This window comes from Astyanax mexicanus, chromosome 14 (genome assembly GCF_023375975.1).
Source record: "Astyanax mexicanus isolate ESR-SI-001 chromosome 14, AstMex3_surface, whole genome shotgun sequence".
Lineage (NCBI taxonomy): Eukaryota > Metazoa > Chordata > Actinopteri > Characiformes > Acestrorhamphidae > Astyanax > Astyanax mexicanus.
The window spans coordinates 44,941,360-44,961,596 of NC_064421.1; the positions used below are offsets into that span (position 1 = coordinate 44,941,360).

A 20,237-nucleotide genomic window follows, 5' to 3' on the forward strand; every position below is an offset into this window, starting at 1 on the left:
TATGTTATATAAAAAAAAAAATAAAAAAAAAAACAGCAAAAGGATTAAAAAAAACATTTTCAATGATTATAGTAACACTCAAGGTACATTGTCTAAAACGTGATGTTACACAGTGTGTAAAATGTAAACAACTATACTTATATAACATATATAAAAGGTACATGTTGTTGATAATAGCACTTGTGTTTTTTTTAATGCAGATGGTGGAGCATGGAGGATTCTACCGTACCTCTGATCAGACATGGGTGAAACTGGAAAGGATCCAGTTTGTGGGCGCTTGTAACCCTCCCACAGACCCTGGCAGAAAGCCCCTCTCACACAGGTTCATTTTTTACTTCTGTTGTACTGATATTTTCCTCATTTGCATATAGTAGCGTATTTCTTTGCACTTTTTCATTACAGAGCAGTAAAGCCATTCTGCTGAAGTACAGCGTTATTCAGGAGATTCAGTTTAGTTCTCCATCATTATTAGCATTAGCTGCTTTTTGGCAATTTAGAGGTGAGCATAATCAGCCTGTAGCCTGCTGATAACCCTGGTTAGCACTGCTGAAGCAGCATTAGCATTAGCCACTGAGGGGAGTATATATCGAACTGTAGCCTGCATGTTTACCATGTTAAAACAAGCTACGTGGAACCGAACCGCTAGCTAATATCACCCTGGCTCACTAGAACACTCAGGGTTCCTCAGTGTAGCGCTGTCGGGTGGCAGTAGCTAATGCTAATGCTTCAGCTTTAGTGGAAATCTATAAATCTGAGCTTACTGTAAATAAATAGAGAGAAAATCTGTGTAGATTAGCATCCAGCACTCATTTGACTTGTCTGACTCTTGTCTGAATTTATATTTTTAATAATTTTTTTAAGAATTACAGTTTTGTTTACTCAACTTAGCTTAGCATTACAGCTCACCCAGCATCGAGACCTGCTAAATTTAGAAGGAAAACATGGCGACACTCCTGCCCTGTTCCTGCTACTAGGTACTAGTGTCGCACATAATGCGCCTTATAATCCGATGTACCTTATGTATGAAAATAGACCAGAAAATAGATATTTATTGAAGTTGCGCCTTATTATAGGTTGCTTATGAATAAGATTAATAATGTATGGTAAAGGTTCATGACATGCTGTTTTTCACCCTTCTAGTGTTGGGCGTATACTAGTGATCTGCAGCTAAATGTAAAAAATGTGCTGTTGGGCTGATGATGGTATGCTCTGTCAATTACAGATTCCTGCGTCACGTACCGGTGGTGTACGTGGACTACCCAGGCCCCGCCTCCCTCACGCAGATCTACGGTACCTTCAACAGAGCCATGCTTCGACTCATTCCCACCCTGCGCACCTACGCTGAGCCTCTCACAGCAGCCATGGTGGAGTTCTACACCATGTCTCAGGTTGGACACTAGATTGAGTCTCATAAAATTAGTTAAAGCTAAACCCATGTGAACAAGAATATTTAAGTTAGAGGTTCTGAATATGATCTGTTTTGATTAAAGATTAAATTAAATTTTGTTCATTTTGACAATACTTTTCTTCTTATTTCAGGAGCGCTTCACACAGGACACCCAGCCCCATTATATATACTCCCCCAGAGAGATGACACGCTGGGTGAGGGGTATCTTTGAGGCACTGCGGCCCCTGGAGACGCTGCCTGTGGAGGGACTTATCCGCATATGGGCCCACGAGGCCTTGCGCCTGTTCCAGGACCGGTAAGTTATATTAAAACCGGTGTGCATTTTTCTACTACGGAGCGCTGCATAGAACAGCACCGCCAAACAAACTGGTACAGCTCGCTAGCTAACACTAGCCAGTTAGCATAACAACAGAACACCCTGGAGTGACTGTAACGCAGCTCTGTGGAGGCAAACGCTTGTCTCGCATTGTTCTAGTTGTTTCTCGGGAAACAACTTTGATTTTATCTGAGGAGCTCCTGCTGCTGTTCGCTGCGTGAGTGTTTTTATCCGAGTAAAATCGAAAAACAGCAAATGACCAAAGCTTGAGTTTTTTGAAAAGCTTATTTAGAGAAAAAGAGAAATAAAATTATACTCTTGTCCCCCGAGGAGCCCTGAATGAGTCCGGAGTACAGAATTATTTATTCAGTACAAGTCATAAAACTCCCTAAAACTCGAAGTACAGAAAAACTTCAAGAGCAGAAACTATAGCCCTGTTTAAATATATTATCACTGTAGCATAAAGGACAATATTAATGTACACTGAACTGAATGAATTTGTTGACTGGAGAACCAAAGGACTGATAAACACATACTGAAATACTTTAATTCCTCTTTTGGCTTTAATAATAACATATTGTAATTTGATATTAAACTTGTCTTACTTGTGCAATAGAGCTTTTGAGAAATGTCTTTTTTGAATAATTAAACATTGAGTATTTTAGGTCCTGTCTTAGTATAAATAATCAGGTAATTTACTGTCATTTTCATAATTATTTGCAAAAAAAACGTTTTCCTTTAATTTCAGACTTGTGGAGGATGAGGAGAGACGCTGGACCGATGAGAACATTGACAACGTGGCCCTGAAGCACTTCCCCAATATCGACCGTGAGAAGGCCCTCAACCGCCCCATTCTCTACAGCAACTGGCTCTCCAAGGTTAGTTTAAGGAACTATAATAATCATGAAACAGTGCTTCTGTAAATAATAACTAAAAAATAAATCATCATCTCTCTTACAGTTAATTACAGCCATTAAGCTTATTTTTTGTGTGAATGTGTTTCTTTTTGAACTGAGTACAGGACTACATCCCAGTGGAGCAGGAGGAGCTTCGGGATTATGTGAAGGCTCGTTTGAAGGTCTTCTATGAGGAGGAGCTGGACGTTCCTCTGGTGCTCTTCAACGAGGTTCTAGATCACGTGCTGAGAATTGACAGGTGAGGAAGAATTCTCAAGTCATGCTTTTTTCGTCTTTTTTTTTTCCACTAGTAATTAATGAGCTCCATAAGAGATATAAAAGCACTGAATGTTTAAGCCTGTTGGTTGTTTTTGTAGAATCTTCCGTCAGCCGCAGGGTCATCTTCTCCTGATCGGTGTCAGCGGTGCTGGAAAGACTACACTGTCTCGCTTTGTGGCCTGGATGAATGGACTGAGTGTCTACCAGATCAAGGTTAATATAAGCCAAGATATGATTATTTATCTTGTTTTTAGTAGGGCTGTATAATAAAGTGTTAACACACACTGTTAATTTGGAATCAGTAATGCAGTACTAGTTTTTTTAATACATGAACTAATGCAGCACCAAGACAGACAGACACTTTATTGATCCCAGGGGGAAATTCTGGCTACTCGGTAGGCTTGGGAATCGAGAATCGATTCCTGTTGAGAATCGATTCCGTGTGTTTCGATTCCACAGAATCGTTTGGCACCTTGCTTAATGATTCTCTTATCGATTCCAGACAGCACGATCACGCAAGTTACGCATGTTACGCATGTTACGCATGTTACGCATGTTACGCATGTTACGCATGTTACGCATGTTACGCATGTTACGCATGTTACGCATGTTACGCATGTTAAGCAAGTTATGCATGATTCAGTAAGCACGTCTTTTCAATGGCGTCCACTAGGTTAAAACGCTCGAAAGTTTGGCTTCATTTCACGCTACACAAGGATGGCAACAGGGCGTTTTGCAACCATTGTAAATTTTTGATAACATCGCCGGGAGGGAATACATCAAATATGCACAAACATCTGCGCACACAACATTATTAGAGAGTATTTGATACATTTCCATATTGCCTGTTGCACATTGTTGTGGACATGTTGACCTTGTTGTTAAATTTGTAAGGTCGTATGATATTTAAGTAAACAAAGTTGGTGCTTATGAAACTGTTTGCTCTCCTTTTTTCCCCAAATTGGAATCGATAAGAGAATCGATAAGGAATCGAATCGTTTCACAGAATCGATAAGGGAATCGGAATCGGAAAAATCTTATCAATTCCCATCCCTACTACTCGGTTGAATTATCCACACAATTATATTACTTAATTGAATTAAGTTCAAAAATATAAAAAAAAATCACTAAGCTCTTTAAGTAAAGATCTCAATCTCAATTATCTTATTTTGAAAATGGTGATTATTTTCACCTGTCAGTAGGTATGACTGGCCTAAAAAAACAGATCACCTGTGATTTACTGAAGTTTTTAAGTTACTAACGCTTGTCTATTTTCACAGGTTCACAGGAAGTACACAGGGGAAGACTTTGACGAGGATCTGAGAACTGTCCTTCGCCGGTCTGGATGCAAAAATGAGAAAATTGCGTTCATTATGGACGAGTCGAACGTGCTGGACTCTGGCTTCCTGGAGCGTATGAACACCCTGCTGGCCAACGGAGAGGTATGGGGAAAAAAATTCTTTTTTACATTGAAACAAGTGTTTTATTAAATCAAATTTGTTTGTATATCACTTTTTACAACTAATGCCGCAAAGCAGCTTTACAGAATTGCGGTAGCAGGACAGAGAACCAGACAACCAGAACGAGTCAATCAAAATCAGCATGAAACCTTGGGAGAAACCAAAGATCTCATGTACCGTTTAAGAACACATATCTTATCAAGACTTATAAATAAAGGAATGGGGGACCCATCCTCCTGTGCTCAGACAGTGTATAGATGAACGTATGGAATTCAAGTGTGATGGGCAGCTGATCTGTGGTGGATGAAGCAGAAGCCTAACTTCTATAGAATTCCATAAGTCTAGCTAAACAGGTGACAAGAAAACCTGTAGATTTGCTAACAGTGCTGTGAATGCTGTTGTTCAGGTTCCCGGTCTGTTTGAGGGTGATGAATATGCCACGCTGATGACCCAGTGTAAGGAAGGGGCCCAGAAGGAAGGCTTGATGTTGGACACTCACGAGGAGCTGTACAAGTGGTTCACCAGCCAAGTGATCAGGAACTTGCATGTGGTCTTCACCATGAACCCGTCATCAGAAGGCCTGAAAGATCGTGCTGCCACTTCTCCTGCTCTGTTCAACAGGTTCCTTCACTCGTTTATTCTTGCTGTGTGATTTTTTTTTTTTTTTTTTTTTTTTTTTGTGGCGCTGTTTGTAAAATTGGACAATAATAGAACAGAGTTTTAACCCTTTGAGACCTTTCAGAGTTTCCAAAAAATATTAGGTATGCATTACAGTCTGTTATGCACAGAAAAGAAGACTCTAATATTTTTACTATAAAATTTATTTAGCAAATAATTATGTAATTATTTTCATTGCATTGGAAGCCTGTGTGTAATATTTTATATTTATATATATATATATATATATATTGACCTTTTGATTTCATAAACCACCCCTAAACAGTAAAAACATGATTAAAGTGTTCTAAATCACAGAACATTACTAAAAATTAGCTGCTCCTTAGCCTCAATGGCCCTAGTACTACTTTTATTCCATTGTGCAGTGGGCGGGGCCAAGCTACTGTTTAATTGGTGTATATGCTTGGTCATTGGTTGATTCATGTTGTATTTTAATGAACAATAGCTCTCAAATAGTGTTAAAATAAAGAAAAAAACATAATGGATGTCGGGTCTTAATGGGTTAAAAAGTTGCCTTTGTTTGTATGCAGTATTAATTATTGTGCATTGTGCATTTAACAGGTGTGTGCTGAACTGGTTTGGAGATTGGTCGACCGAGGCCCTCTATCAGGTCGGCAAGGAGTTCACCAGTAAGATGGATCTGGAAAAGCCCAATTACAAAGTGCCAGACTACATGCCCACAGTGTACGACAAGCTGCCCCAGATTCCCACACATCGCGAGGCTATCGTCAATGGTTGTGTGTTTGTTCATCAGACCCTGCACCAGGTTAGAGTTTAAAGAATCTCAGTTTTAACATGCAGTGGGGGAACTAAGTATTTGATATGTTGCCAATTTTTGTAGGTTTTCTCACCTGCAAAAGAATCGTAGGTACACTTCAACTGAGAAACAAAAATCTAAAAACTAAATCCAGAAAATGTCATTGTATGATTTTTTTAAAATAATTAATTAGCATTTTATTGCATTAAATGAGTATTTGATACCATAGAAAATCATTATTTGATACTGTAGAAAAAAAGCATTTTGGCCCACTTTTCCATACATACCACTTCTACATTTAGCTCCCGTCAAAAATGTTCAAAATCTCTAAAAAGCTTTAATTCATAGCATTTAGCCTTTACTTCTTAGTTGACATGACTGTGTGTTTCCGGTCATTGTCATGCTGGAAGACCCAGCCGTGACCCATCTTCAGTGCTCTTACTGAGATTGTGTGTCAACATTGTATCTGATTCATTTTATTATGATTAATTTTTTTTAATGATAGTTTTAGTAGATTTTTGGTTTTATTATCCATTTCTGCACTGATGTTTTAAAGTTTTAAAATTTGCCTTGAAGTCATGGAAATTTACTGGTTAAAACATGTATGAACATGTAATAAGGTCTCACCTGACCACATGACCTTCTCCGATGCCTAATGTGTGCAGAATAAAAGGTACTTGTAGGTCTGTAAGAACCTATTAATTATTTTATTTTATTTTATGTATAATTAAAAATCATACAATGTGATTTTCTGGATAGGTTTTTTTTTATTGTGTCTGTCGGTTGAACTGCACTTGCAATAAGAATTCCAGACCTTTCTGATCTTTGAATGTGTGAAAACTTGCCAAATCGACAGTGTATCAAATTCTTATTCTCACCACTGTGGCTTATATGATTTGATTGTTGTATGTGTGATTTTGTTGCATGAGAAAAGGTTTTATTTACTACTATTTTTCCCTCTCCACTTGTCTAGGCGAATAATCGGCTGGCCAAACGAGGAGGTCGCACTATGGCCATCACCCCGCGTCACTACCTAGACTTCATCAATCACTACGCCAACCTGTTCAATGAGAAACGCAGTGAGCTGGAGGAGCAGCAGATGCACCTTAATGTTGGTCTTCGCAAGATCAAAGAGACTGTCGACCAGGTAACCAAAAACAGTTTTTCTCAGACCCATCTCATTTCTTTTTTGTGCCTTAAGTATACTTAAGTAAATGAAAAGCATTAAAAGTATGAGAAAATTAGGTAAAGAATACTTAAAGTACATTTTCTGTTTAATATACTTTATATGAAAATACAGAGAAAGTGTATTTTCATAATATACTTTATTCTTTAAAATATATTAAGTGGTGTTGATAGAAAATATACAGCTCTGGAAAAAAATAAGAGAGCACTTCAGTTTCTGAATCAGTTTCTCTGATTTTGCCATTTATAGGTTTATGTTTGAGTAAAATTAACATTGTTCTTTTAGTCTATAAACTACAAAAAAACATTTTGTTCAAATAAAAATATTGCCATTTAGAGCTTTTATTTGCAGAAAATGAGAAATGGCTGAAATAACAAAAAAGATGCAGAGCTTTTTTTTTCAGACCTCAAATAATGCCAAAAAAGTTTTCATGCATCTAGGGTTGTCACGATACCAAAATTTTGACTTCGATAACAATACCAACTGTAGTATCACGATTCTCGATACCAAAAAGATACTTGGAAGAAAAATAAAATATCTGAACATAAAATGTTTATTTTTGACTGAACTGGATTGAACACTGAACAATCGGTGCAAACGTTTTTATTCTAAAATTAAACATTTGTACAAAAAACAAGTTTCGTTATTATAACCTTAACTATAACATAATTATCTAAACACTTCCTAAAAACTAAAACTAAAACCAGAGGTAATGGTAGCCTGACTATGTGAACCTGACGGGCGGGCAGAAGTTAAGTTCTGAATAAGGAAAATAAAGAGACAGAAGAACATTACAATGTTATGTTCATTTTAACACTCACTGCTCCGTTTTATTAATCAACCGTTTACCATTTTTAATAAGCCCATGTTCAGTGTAACGATCAAGCAGGCTACGTGCCTGACCACAGATTTGCGATGGAAACGCGAAAACGTGAACATCTTGAGTTCATGTTTCACAGCCAATGGGATAATGGAGAAATAGAGAAAACCACGGGTCCAAAACAAAACTCCTGCACACTCCTCTCCGTGTTAACGTGATTTACTAGCAGTACTGCAGGTCAAACGCGGAGGCGTTCACGTGCGAGAGAGAGAGAGAGACAGAGAGAGAGAGAGAAAGAGAAAGAGACACAGCGAGAGTGAGAGAGAGAGAGAGATTTGCGTGTTCTGATGTGAGCAACTCACAGGTAAAGGTTCTCTTTTATCTCCTCGTGCTCATATTCTAGTCCCACACATAAGTCTGCAGCTCCCTCAGTGTTTTCTGTCGTATTTTGCGGCTAGCGCGAGCGCTTACAACTAACACCGCGGACCGCGAGGTGCCGCCGCGCTTGTGCCGAATCCGCTACTGAATCCGACTCCTGCTTCGCGGACAGAATCGGCACAACACCCCCCCGCTGTACAACTGCGGGAGTGAAAACAGCGCTTATAAATAAAGTAGTTTAGTTTCACTTTCAGTTTTCGTTATTTTCCCACACTTCACTCCTCGCGCCCGTTTTGTCCACAAGTCGCGGACGAGAGACATCTGTTATTTTAGCCGTCGCCATTCTACACTCGCTGCTGCTCTGCTGGCTTGCGCGTGAATCGAGTAATTTGTTCAGAACACTAAGTTTATCTGAATCCTGCCACACCGACTGCTGCGGTGTGAATCAGTTTTCTTATGAACTGAATCAAATCGCGCCTACTAATTTGACTCATTTGAAGCTAGTGACTGGGCTATATACAGTATCGAAAGCATCGAACGCTAAAGAACCGAATCGTTTGTGATGACGTAGTATCGAAAAAGAATCGAACCTTCGGTACACCGTGCAACTCTACATGCATCTTGGCGTCATGTTCTCCTCCACCAGTCTTACACACTGCTTTTGGATAACTTTATGCTGCTTTACTCCTGGTGCAAAAATGCAAGCAGTTCAGCTTGGTGGTTTGATGGCTTGTGATCATCTATCTTCCTCTTGATTATATTCCAGAGGTTTTCAATTTGGGAAAATCAGGGAAACTCATCATTTTTAGGTGGTCTCAGATTATTTTCCAGAGCTGTAGATGTCTTGGCATTAAATACTGCTTAAAGTGCATCAATATGCAAGTAGTACATTTACTATATACTTCAAATGTATAAAAAAAAAATACTTAAGGTTGCAGAAGATATACTGCTGTAAGCTGTATTTAAATATAGCTTAATTACATTTGAAATATACTTAAGATGCCATAAGATGTTCCAAAATAGTACAATTAGGTTATATTTAAGTTTATTTAAGGTTTATTTAAGTTTAAATGCGATTGGGATTGTCTTTCTTTTTCCCCTGTTTGTCTGTTAGAGGTGTGCATATCATACAATTCTTTTGAACTCCAAGATCAGGATATATTTTACATGATACTTTCCACTGTGAATTTGTACTTATAGAGCTATTTTCTGTAATATGAGGGAATTTAATGCTTGTGCTTTATGTCAGGTTGAGGAATTGCGCAGGGATCTGAGGATAAAGAGTCAGGAGCTGGAGGTGAAGAATGCCGCTGCCAATGACAAGCTGAAGAAGATGGTGAAAGACCAGCAAGAGGCTGAAAAGAAGAAGGCAAGTCCACATTATTTCCTTAACATTTAGATTCATTTACCGTTATTTCTGTTGAGCTGCTGGCCTATAACCTGCGAGTGGGCTTCTGTTAACAGGTCATGAGTCAGGAGATTCAGGAGGCCGTTTACAAGCAGCAAGAAGTTATCAAGGATAAACAACTGAGAGTAAAACAAGATCTAGACCAGGTGGAGCCTGCTGTTATTGAAGCACAGAATGGTATGAACGCCCCCGTCTTGTCATACTGTCTTATAATGTGTTATTTATTTGTGGTAAAATTGTGGTTTATTTTGATGCTTTTAAAAAACAAAACAAAAAAAAGTGTGTATCTAAATTCTTGCGCAGTTAAATATCAGAATCATCAGAATTAAATTCTATTACAGTACCTTTCCGTTTAGCTCTGCTGCCATAAGTGTTTCTATATATCCTGCTGAGCTCTGTGTCTTTCTGCTCTTTTGTTGGTGCTTTTTCTCTTGTGGTGCGGTTTGGGTGGGATCTTGTTGAAGTTCAGAACTATCCTGTCCCGAGCCAATTGCTACTTTCCGTCACACTTCATTTTCCTCCAAATTGTCAACACAGTCAACTTCTTTCTCTCTTGACAGGGGGCTGATTTTGTATTTGTAATTATTATTATTATTATTTTTTTTTAGTATTTCAGCCTCATTAGTTTCACAGATGCCTTGAAGTATCTTTTGCCTTTTTTCACCAGCACAATTTGGTCCAGTTAAAACAGACTTTGTTTCATTTGAAACTTTAGTGCGGTTCGATTAAGCAGGTGTGAAAACGATAATCGCACTCTGGTGCAATTGTGTTCTCGGGCCGGTCCCAAACGGACTCTGGAAGGCTTCGCGTTTGGTGAGAATGTGATCCGGTCTTCATCTGACCCAGCTATCAAACGTTCTTATTTTATTTGAGCTAAACTGCTGATTAGGCACAGTTTAATCTGATAAATTAGCCAGATAACGCTAATTAGTTACCACAGCTATAAACAAACGCTGTCTCTACTGCTGCTCCATCGTGTTTACACGTGCCGCATGTGCTGCGTTCTCTACATGCAGCCGTGCAACTCCGTTTACTACATATCCTATTAAAAACACTGTGCTTGAAAGCGTGGCATTTTAGCATTTTTATTTATTTTTTGCTCCTGCGCCAGACAGTTTTGACCATTGGTGCACATTTTGGTGCGTTTAGGTTTGTGCCTGTGTGAAAACAAACCAAACAGAGGGAGAAATGCTAAATATATATTAAATGTAAACAAACTTATGAATTAATCCGGACCATAGAAACCAAGTACAGGTATACAAAAAAATGCCCTAGAATAGTTTTGATATAGTATTATGAGCCTCCCTGTGATTCCTTTTTTTTTTAAGTTAGTCTAAACACGACACTACAACACAGAGCATTTTTAGCTAACTGAGGCTCAAGTCACCCATATTTTGATTGTTTTGATGATGAATCCTCATATCTGAGAGCCCACAATCAAGTGATCAAGTGATTGGTTGCTTTCCAAGTTTTTAGTATTGCCCAGGTTTTGCTTGTCCAAAGAAGAGATCATTTAATGATGCTTCAGCTCTGAACAGCTGGGAACCATTCCGCACCGCCCAGTAAAAAAAGCACAATTATTGGCTGCTAGCTTTTCACCAGTCCTGTTGGTGTCTTTTCTGTTGTGTGTAAGAGTGTGGTGTTCAGTGGTCTTCTGTTCTCTACGCTAACTCCTGCACTCTTCCTCTCTTTCACCATCTCTTTAATCCTCTGCACCGTGTCGTGCTGCTGCACCCTTGTGGTCTTTAGCTGTTAAGTCGATTAAGAAGCAGCACTTGGTGGAGGTACGGTCCATGGCCAACCCGCCTGCGGCGGTGAAGCTGGCTCTGGAGTCCATCTGCCTGCTGCTGGGCGAGAGCACCACCGATTGGAAGCAAATCCGCTCCATCATAATGCGCGAGAACTTCATCCCCACTATCGTTAACTTTTCTGCTGAAGAAATCAGGTGACCAGAAAAACCAGGGTGGAGCCTCGGCCTGAAGGGTTCGCGAGGGAGGGGCTTGTTCTCAGGAGCTTTGTCAAGTTTTCTTTTAGATTATTGACTAAATTATTGGAGAAATATGATTACTATTACCATCCATAATCACAACCATGTTTCAGACCAATTAAAATTGTATTAAAATGTATACAGAGCCTTGCTTAACTGTTAAAACTAAAGTAACATTTAAGTTACTTTTTTAAAGTAGGGATGCACTGAAGGGAATACAAAAAAAAATACAATTGAGTACATTAAATAAATTAAATGTTAAACTACAATTAGAAAATGTTTGCTGAAAGATTTGAAATATTAAATGCTCAGACATACAAATGGAGCACAATACATGTACCTCAGCAGTGCTGATCAAATTCTGAATTTACTTTGACAATGCATTTCTAGAGGTCCAGCAGGCTAAGCAATGCCACTATGATCGATGGAGATTGCCGGTTCGAATCCTGTTCATGTAGCTTGCCGGCTACCGGAGCCCGATGTGCCTTGCTCTCTCTTGGTGGCTAGATGGCGTTCTTTTCTCTCATCACTTCAAAGGGTGATGTCAATCAGCACAAGACGCCTGTGAGCTGAGGTATTAGCTTTCCTCCGATGCTACTCTGTGAAGTCTGACTTCCTGTGTATCGGAGGAGGCATGTGCTTTAGTCTTTACCTTCCTGGTGTGTTGGGGCATTACTAATGAAGGGAGGAGTCCTGATGAGTGGGTTGGGTAATTGGCCTTGTAAATTGGAAAGAAAATGGGATAAAAATTAGAAATAAAAATGTAAGCAGTGCAAATTAAGTCAAATATGAGTGAAATTTAGACAGTAAAGGCAGTCAGTTTTTGGTAAGCAAGTAAATACATTTGTGTAGGGAACTGAGACCATGCTTTATGCGGATAGGAATTGCCTAAATTTCCTTCGGGATAAATAAAGTATCCATCCATCCATCCATCCATCCATCCATCCACCCACCCACCCACCCACCCACCCATCCACCCATCCACCCATCCACCCATCCAGGATAAAAATGAACGTAGAAAATTGCAGTTTGTCGGCTCCCTGGCAGCTCTCTCTCACACTCCCTGCTGTGTTCAGAGGATTTCAGTGCATCACTAGTTTAAAAGTCCTTAATTGCCTAAAATCAGCTCCACATCAAAGCTTCCAGTGTAAATAAAGTGAACATAGCCCACTCTCTCTCTCGTACCCTCTGGCCGATTCGCTTACGCTCCCCTCACACCCATCAGTCCTGCATGGTCCTAAAACCTGCCATCCCTTCTTCCATTCCCCTCTCCCTCCATTCCCTTTTCCCATCCCTCCATCCCTTCCCCCCTTCCTTCATTCCCTCCCCAGCCGTCAGCTCTATAAAGAAGCAGCATCTTGTTGAAGTGCGTGCCATGGCCAACCCACCCGCTGCAGTTAAACTGGCACTAGAATCTATCTGCCTCCTGCTGGGGGAGGAGACTAATGACTGGAAAAAGATCAGACAAGTTATTATCAGAGACAATTTCATCTCCAGCATAGTCAACTTTGTCTCTGAGGACATGAGGTATTGTTTATTCATTTTTAATATATATTGTTAAGTAATTAAAAGTAATTTTAGCCCTGGATCAGTTTGCCTTTACTACCTTTTGGTGTAACTTTGGGCAGTTCACTGATATATGCTGTGTGAATCAAGGCAGCTTATTGGCCCTAATTGGCTGTAACATATTTAATTTAATTTTATTTTATTTAATTTAATTTTATTTTAAAAGAAATAAAAGCCATAAGTTAATGTATGCCATTGATTTTGATTGCTTTGTTTCTCAAGCAGTACAGTTAATAAATAAATAAGTAAATAAATAAATCTCAGCTGGCAAATTCACCCCCTCCTCCCCCCAATCTTTTACCCATTATTGTCCTATTTTATATTTTTATCCAAATGCTATAACTATAACTCTGTGTACTGATTAAAATATCTGTATTGGGACTCAGTGATGCCATCCGAGAGAAGATGAAGAAGAATTACATGTCCAACCCGAGTTACAACTACGAGCAGGTCAACAGGGCCTCGCTGGCTTGTGGGCCTATGGTGAAATGGGCCATTGCACAGGTTTGTATTTCCACCTTATTAAAATCAGACAAAACTCTTAAATGTGTGAATCAAGAACAGTTCTTTTTATCAGAGGTAAATTGTCCAAGGAATTATATTAATAAAAATGTATTTTTATTTTTTTTTTTAATGATTTTATGCATTAGCATTAGCAGAGTGTATCAGAGTGCAGCCTGCATATTTACCTTGTTAATAGTGGTTAGCCGCTAATGCTCCAGTCTTAGTGTTGGAGAAATTCATGAATCTAAACTTACTGTAAATAAACAGAAGCGCTTTATGTGTGAAAATGGGCCAAAAAATAGACGTTCATTGATAGTGTGCCTATAATCGAATATTACAGGAAAAATTTAAGGAATTTAGTTGCCCCTTATATTGCGAAAAATACGGTAATTGCTGTGACGGGCCTAGCTTCAGTATAACTGAAGAAACTTTTTGTATTGTTTTGATTTTAGTGGTAAAATCTATATCTATTGCCAATTATTGAATGTATCGAACATTGTATCAATAAATATTATCATGGATAATGTTGATCAGTTTTTTTTATGTACTAGTTTATAAATTATTAATACTAATAATTATAATTATTAAATAAAAATGATTTTAAGGTTTATATATATTTTTTGTTTCATTGTATTCAGTAAACTATTTAAATAGCTTGTTTTAGAAATTGTATGTATGTAATATTTAAAGCCTCTACTTACGTGTCTCTGCAGCTGAACTACGCCGACATGTTGAAGCGGGTGGAGCCTCTCAGAAATGAGCTTCAGAAGCTGGAGGACGATGCCAAGGACAACAAGACTAAAGCTGAAGAGGTGGAGCAGATGATCCGAGACCTGGAGGCCAGCATCGCCCGCTATAAGGAGGAGTATGCTGTGCTAATCTCTGAGGCTCAGGCCATCAAGGCTGACCTGGCTGCTGTAGAGGCAAAGGTATGCTGTTTCAGCACAGCACTTGACATGAACTGTCTGCACTGCGTCATCAGATAAACATTTAAGTTTCCATGTCTTCATAGTTCATTTTAGTTGCGGTATCACTTAAAGCAGATAATTTAATTAATATAAAAACATTTTTTTTATCAAACCAAACAAAATATCCCTTGCATAAAAGAACCCCTTAACAGGCCTAGACTCATATACAGGCGACAAGTGTAGATCAGGGGTTGGCAATAGGTGGCCCGCAAGCATGAAACATCTGGCTCGTGAACGATAATGCAAAAAAAAAAAAAAAAGCTTCTCTGGAGAGCTTTTGTTTCCATGCCTCCCCTGTGTCTCTCTGTTGCGCTCACCGTTTCCCCCTGTTCTTGTTATCTGCCCGTTTTTGGGCTCCCTATCTCCTTATAAGGGCGTTTTTCCCGGTCGTGTCCCAATTCACTAGCTGGGGCAGCAGTAGTGTATTGGACCGCCACCCTGACAACACTGGTTTGATCCCGTGTGAGGAGCAGTGTGCTTATTCATTCATTCATTCATTCATTCATTTCTTCTTGGGTTTATCTGCTTTGAGATCAACTGTTCTGCAATTGGGTTCAACAACCCTCTGGGCTGGAGAGCTACTAGTCTGTAGCACTCCATCCCATTATACTTCATTTTACAAAAACAGAAAAAAATAAATTGCCGACCCCTACTGTAGATGATATAAAACCCCTTTTCTCTGCAGTGAAATACGTTATTTACACTCTAAAAACTTTGAGGTCTTTGGAGAAGCTGCCAGTTCACTCTCTATTCCACTTAATAATTTGATCAGTAAGAGGAATCAACTCAAATTCTGCATGTTTTAAATGGACTGACGTAAAAACTAGACAACTAAGGAAACAAAAATGTTTGGAGGACATGTACTGTTTGAATTGTCATTCAGGATAGTCCTAATTTTATTATTTTCAAAAAGATTTACTTAAGGTTTTGTATATATATTTTCTATTACAAATGGGATTTTCAGTAATAATTATCAGACATGAAATCTTTATATGTAGTGCTTGAATAGACATTCTATAATATCAGGCAGAAAATTGACCAAAGCTTTCACAGCTGCTGTTGTGTTTTTTGTTTTTTGTTTTTTTTTAAACCTGGCAACCTCAGGGGATGGGAACGTGTGTTAAAGAATGAGCAGCAGGTGGAGACAGAAACCACACCAAACAGATGTGTCATAAACTGCACAGTTCTAGTAATAAAATACTGCATTTAGCTCTGCTAACTGATGACAGTGCTTGAACTTTGCATGCTTCCTTAATATCTGACAACACATCCTGATCATTTTATCATTTACTACTGAAAATCTGATTCTTATTGGTCTTTTATCCCATCTCATTCCAGGTGAACCGCAGCACAGCTCTGCTGAAGAGCTTGTCTGCTGAACGGGAGCGCTGGGAGAAGACCAGTGAGACCTTTAAGAACCAGATGTCCACCATTGCTGGTGACTGCCTGCTCTCTGCAGCGTTCATCGCCTATGCTGGATACTTCGACCAACAAATGAGACAGAATCTTTTCACCACCTGGTCCCATCACCTCCAGCAGGCCAACATTCAGGTACACAGTCTTTATTTACTCATTATAACTCAAACCTGGCACTGGAAGTGTTATTTTTATTGGTGCTTCCCCTCCCTCTGCTGTAACCTGACCTGCACTGTCTCCTCCAGTTCCGCACAGACATCGCCCGAACTGAGTACCTGTCCAACGCTGATGAGAGGCTGCGCTGGCAGGCCAACTCCCTGCCTGCTGATGACCTCTGCACTGAGAACGCCATCATGCTGAAGAGATTCAACAGGTCAGAAACATAAAATAACAATAGAAATGTTTCACAAGTGTAGAAATGTGCATTTTGCGTGATTGCCTTACGATTATAATCAGTCCAACGTTTGGAAGTGCCTACTGTAATTCCTCTTCTTCTTCTTTTTATTCTTCTTCCTCTTCTTAATCTTTCTCTTCTTACTCTTCTTCTTCTTCTTCATCTTCTTACTCTTCTTCTTTCTATTCTTTTTCCTCTTCTTCTTCCTCTTCTACTTTCTATTCTTTTTCCTCTTCTACTTTTTCCTCTTTTTCTTCTTCCTCCTTTTCTTCTTCATCTTCTTACTCTTCATCTTCTTCTTAATCTTCTTTCTATTCTTTTTCCTCTACTACTTTTTCCTCTTCTTACTCTTCCTCTTCTTACTCTTCATCTTCTTACTCTTCTTACTTTTCTTCATCTACTTACTCTTTTTACTCTTCATCTACTTACTCTTCTTCTTCTTCTTCTTTCTATTATTTTTCCTCTTCTTCTTACTCTTCTTTATCTTCTTACTTATCTTACTCTTCATCTTCTTCTTACTCCTCTTCTTCTTCTTTCTCTTCTTCTTACTCTTCTTAATCTTCTTACTCTTCTTCATCTTTTTGCCCTTCATCTTTTTCTTCTTCTTTCTATTCTTTTTCCTCTTCTTCTTCTTTCTCTTCATCTTCTTCTTACTCTTCTTCATCCTCCTCTTCTTCTTTCTCTTCTTACTTTTCTTACTCTTCTTCATCTTCTTACTGTTCTTATTCTTTATCTTCTTACTCTTCATCTTCTTCTTACTCTTCTTACTCTTCATCTTTTTTCTCTTCTTCTTTGTCTTCTTCCTCTTCTTTCTCATACTCCTCTTCCTCCACCACCACCATGTATTTATGTATTTATTTCTATATATACATTATATATATTTTATTTATTTATTTATTTATGTTTTAGGTACCCACTGATCATTGATCCATCCGGCCAAGCCACCGAGTTCATAATGAATGAGTATAAGGATCGTAAAATCACTCGCACCAGTTTCTTGGATGATGCCTTCAGGAAGAACTTGGAAAGCGCGTTGAGATTTGGCAACCCTCTTTTGGTGCAGGTAAACATGGGTCTGAGCACACAAAGTACAATGACAACAGAGATCACTGTTTGAAAGTGTGTGTGTCATATTTTAATCCTTTTCCCTAAAACTATAAATCATATTGTCATAATGATAGTTTAAAGACCTTAAAATGTTAAGAAGTTTTAGTGCTGATTTTATACAATCACTCAATTGGTCTTTCATAAATAGTCTAGTATTGTATATTTAATAATTAAATGTATTTATTCTTAAGTTGGTCAGATTGTAGAAATTTGGCTTCTTAAATATTAACAAGGCTTTCTCCTTCTCTGCTTTTCTCAGGATGTGGAGAGCTACGACCCCATCCTGAACCCTGTGCTGAACAGAGAGGTGCGCAGAACCGGTGGGCGAGTTCTCATCACCCTCGGAGACCAGGACATTGACTTGTCTCCTTCCTTTGTCATCTTCCTTTCCACTCGAGACCCAACAGTAAGTGCGCTTCACTGTGTTTGTGTCTTAGCATAGAATAGAATAGAAAAATGTGTTGTGCATTTCTGGAAATTAGCTTTTTGCTTTGCGAAGTTAAGCTATATAAAATAAATGAAAAAATGGAACTTTAAATTCTTTTTTTTTTTTTTTAAGCTACAAACATCTAAAAATTTGAATTCATATCATCCTAAAATTATATCAGGATAAATTAGGGTTTTATTGCGCACTCCCCTACATACAGGTACATATGAAGCCAGGCATGTAACAAAAACACCTAGATCACATATCAGTAGTAAATACAATTCACTAAAATGATCTCCTTTTTATCAAATCTAGAAGTGACACTTGTGGCATGAGGTTACCCTAAAACACTTTCCATTTTTCCAACAACTTGATATCTCAAATTTAGCACAGTTTGATCCTGCTGGTTATTTTTTAGGACAGCTATCGGTCCTACATGATTGGAGTTTTTCTAACACATTCTGTTTCTAATCTAACAGGTGGAGTTCCCACCAGACTTGTGCTCAAGGGTGACTTTTGTGAACTTCACGGTGACCAGGAGCAGTCTGCAGAGTCAGTGCCTCAACGAGGTGCTGAAGGCAGAGCGTCCAGATGTGGATGAGAAACGCTCAGACCTTCTCAAGCTTCAGGGTAAGAGACAGAGAATTCCAGCAGATCTAGTAGAGATGCACAGTGACATTGCAAATATTTCAGATCGATACTTGCAGACATATTTACTGTATGCTGGGAAAGGACAAAGCAACATTGTCTACGTTACTACAATTGACTGTCAGTGGCTGCGCTACTTTAAAATCCATTCATTTAAGCTAATTTGTTGTTTAGAGTTATATACAGCTCTGGAAAAAAAAAATGAGACCAAATCAGTTTCTAAAACAGTTTTTGATTTTGCTATTTCTAGGTATATGTTTGAGAAAAAATAGCATTGTTGTTGTACTCTATAAACTATAATAAAACAAACAAATAAACAAATAAAAACATTGTCATTCAGAGCATTTATTTACAGAAAATAAGAAATGACTGAAATGCCAAAAAAGATGCAGAGCTTTCAGACCTCAAATAATGCAAAGAAAACAAGTTCATATTGATAAAGTTTTAAGAGTTCAGAAATCAATATTTGGTGGAATAACCCTGATTTTTAATCACAGTTTTCTTGCATCATGGTATGTTCTCCTCCACCAGTCTTACACACTGCTTTTGGATAACTTTATGCTGCTTTACTCCTGGTGCAAAAATTCAAGCAGTTCAGTTTGGTTTGATGTGATGCTTGTGATCATTCATCTTCCTCTTGATTATATTCCAGAGGTTTTTAATTTGGTAAAATCAAAGAAACTTATAATTTTAAGTGGTCCCATTTTTTTCTAGAGCTACAAACACATGGAATTATTTATGGAACAGAAAAAAAAAGAATATCTTTTATATTTTAGATTTTACTAGGTACCTCTTGCTTAGATGACAGTTTTGCACATCTCTGCGTTTTCTCAGTCAGCTTTATGAGGTAAACTTTAATCTCTTCTAGGTGAGTTCCAGCTGCGTTTGCGACAGTTGGAGAAATCTCTATTGCAGGCCCTCAACGAAGTCAAGGGTCGCATCCTGGATGATGATACCATCATCACTACACTGGAGAACCTGAAGAAGGAGGCAGCAGAGGTGACCAGGAAGGTGGAGGAGACTGATATCGTCATGCAGGAAGTGGAGAACGTGTCCCAGCAGTATCTGTCACTGTCTACTGCCTGCAGCAGCATCTACTTCACCCTGGAAGCTCTCAACCAGGTCTGATGCAGTTTAATGTTTGTGAAGTGTGAATCTAAAGTCATTCATGTAAATGGTTATATATATACCGTATTTTTTCATCAGTGCACCTTTATAATCCAGTGCACCTTATGTATGAATTTTACCAGTTAGGTTGTATAAAGCAGTAAAGCCACTCCACTAAAGTACAGCGTTATACATGAGTTTCAGTTTAGTTCTCCAGCAGCATTAGCATTAGCCGTCAGGGGCGTCGTCTGTCCTGGGCTTCCGGGGCTTTAGCCCCGAATAATTTTTCAGTAGCCCCGAATCGTTTTGCTCAGCTCAGCTATATTATTAATGAGGAGACAGGCCGCTGTCTGCTATGGAAATGGAAACTTTCTTAATGCTAATCACGGAGCCAGTTCAAGGATAAAGTTCCACCTTTCAGGAGAAACAGCCAATCAGCTTTTACTGGCTTTGCGGAGCACGGTGGGCTAGAAGCTGGACGTTGTGGATAGCCAGAATTTATTACTTTACTTAGTTTAAATGAGTTT

At 38.7% G+C, this 20,237-nt stretch overlaps 1 protein-coding gene across 2 annotated transcripts in view; it reads left to right on the forward strand.

Annotated features, from left to right (window-relative positions):
* Positions 1 to 20,237, forward strand: part of dync1h1 (dynein, cytoplasmic 1, heavy chain 1) — a 64,287-nt gene that overhangs the window by 27,710 nt on the left and 16,340 nt on the right. The window contains exons 40-60 of one of the 2 annotated variants that reach the window (XM_049464168.1): positions 201 to 322; positions 1,223 to 1,388; positions 1,540 to 1,703; positions 2,473 to 2,602; positions 2,746 to 2,879; positions 2,998 to 3,112; positions 4,180 to 4,341; positions 4,766 to 4,980; positions 5,599 to 5,803; positions 6,768 to 6,941; positions 9,428 to 9,547; positions 9,643 to 9,763; positions 11,336 to 11,531; positions 13,526 to 13,643; positions 14,357 to 14,572; positions 15,950 to 16,162; positions 16,273 to 16,400; positions 17,331 to 17,484; positions 17,788 to 17,934; positions 18,435 to 18,585; positions 19,472 to 19,725. In XM_049464168.1, the coding sequence (XP_049320125.1) occupies positions 201 to 322; positions 1,223 to 1,388; positions 1,540 to 1,703; positions 2,473 to 2,602; positions 2,746 to 2,879; positions 2,998 to 3,112; positions 4,180 to 4,341; positions 4,766 to 4,980; positions 5,599 to 5,803; positions 6,768 to 6,941; positions 9,428 to 9,547; positions 9,643 to 9,763; positions 11,336 to 11,531; positions 13,526 to 13,643; positions 14,357 to 14,572; positions 15,950 to 16,162; positions 16,273 to 16,400; positions 17,331 to 17,484; positions 17,788 to 17,934; positions 18,435 to 18,585; positions 19,472 to 19,725 (3,405 nt within the window). Of the gene's footprint in view, positions 1 to 200; positions 323 to 1,222; positions 1,389 to 1,539; positions 1,704 to 2,472; positions 2,603 to 2,745; positions 2,880 to 2,997; positions 3,113 to 4,179; positions 4,342 to 4,765; positions 4,981 to 5,598; positions 5,804 to 6,767; positions 6,942 to 9,427; positions 9,548 to 9,642; positions 9,764 to 11,335; positions 11,532 to 12,904; positions 13,101 to 13,525; positions 13,644 to 14,356; positions 14,573 to 15,949; positions 16,163 to 16,272; positions 16,401 to 17,330; positions 17,485 to 17,787; positions 17,935 to 18,434; positions 18,586 to 19,471; positions 19,726 to 20,237 lie in introns of both variants that reach the window. The other variant, XM_049464169.1, reaches the window with a different exon arrangement.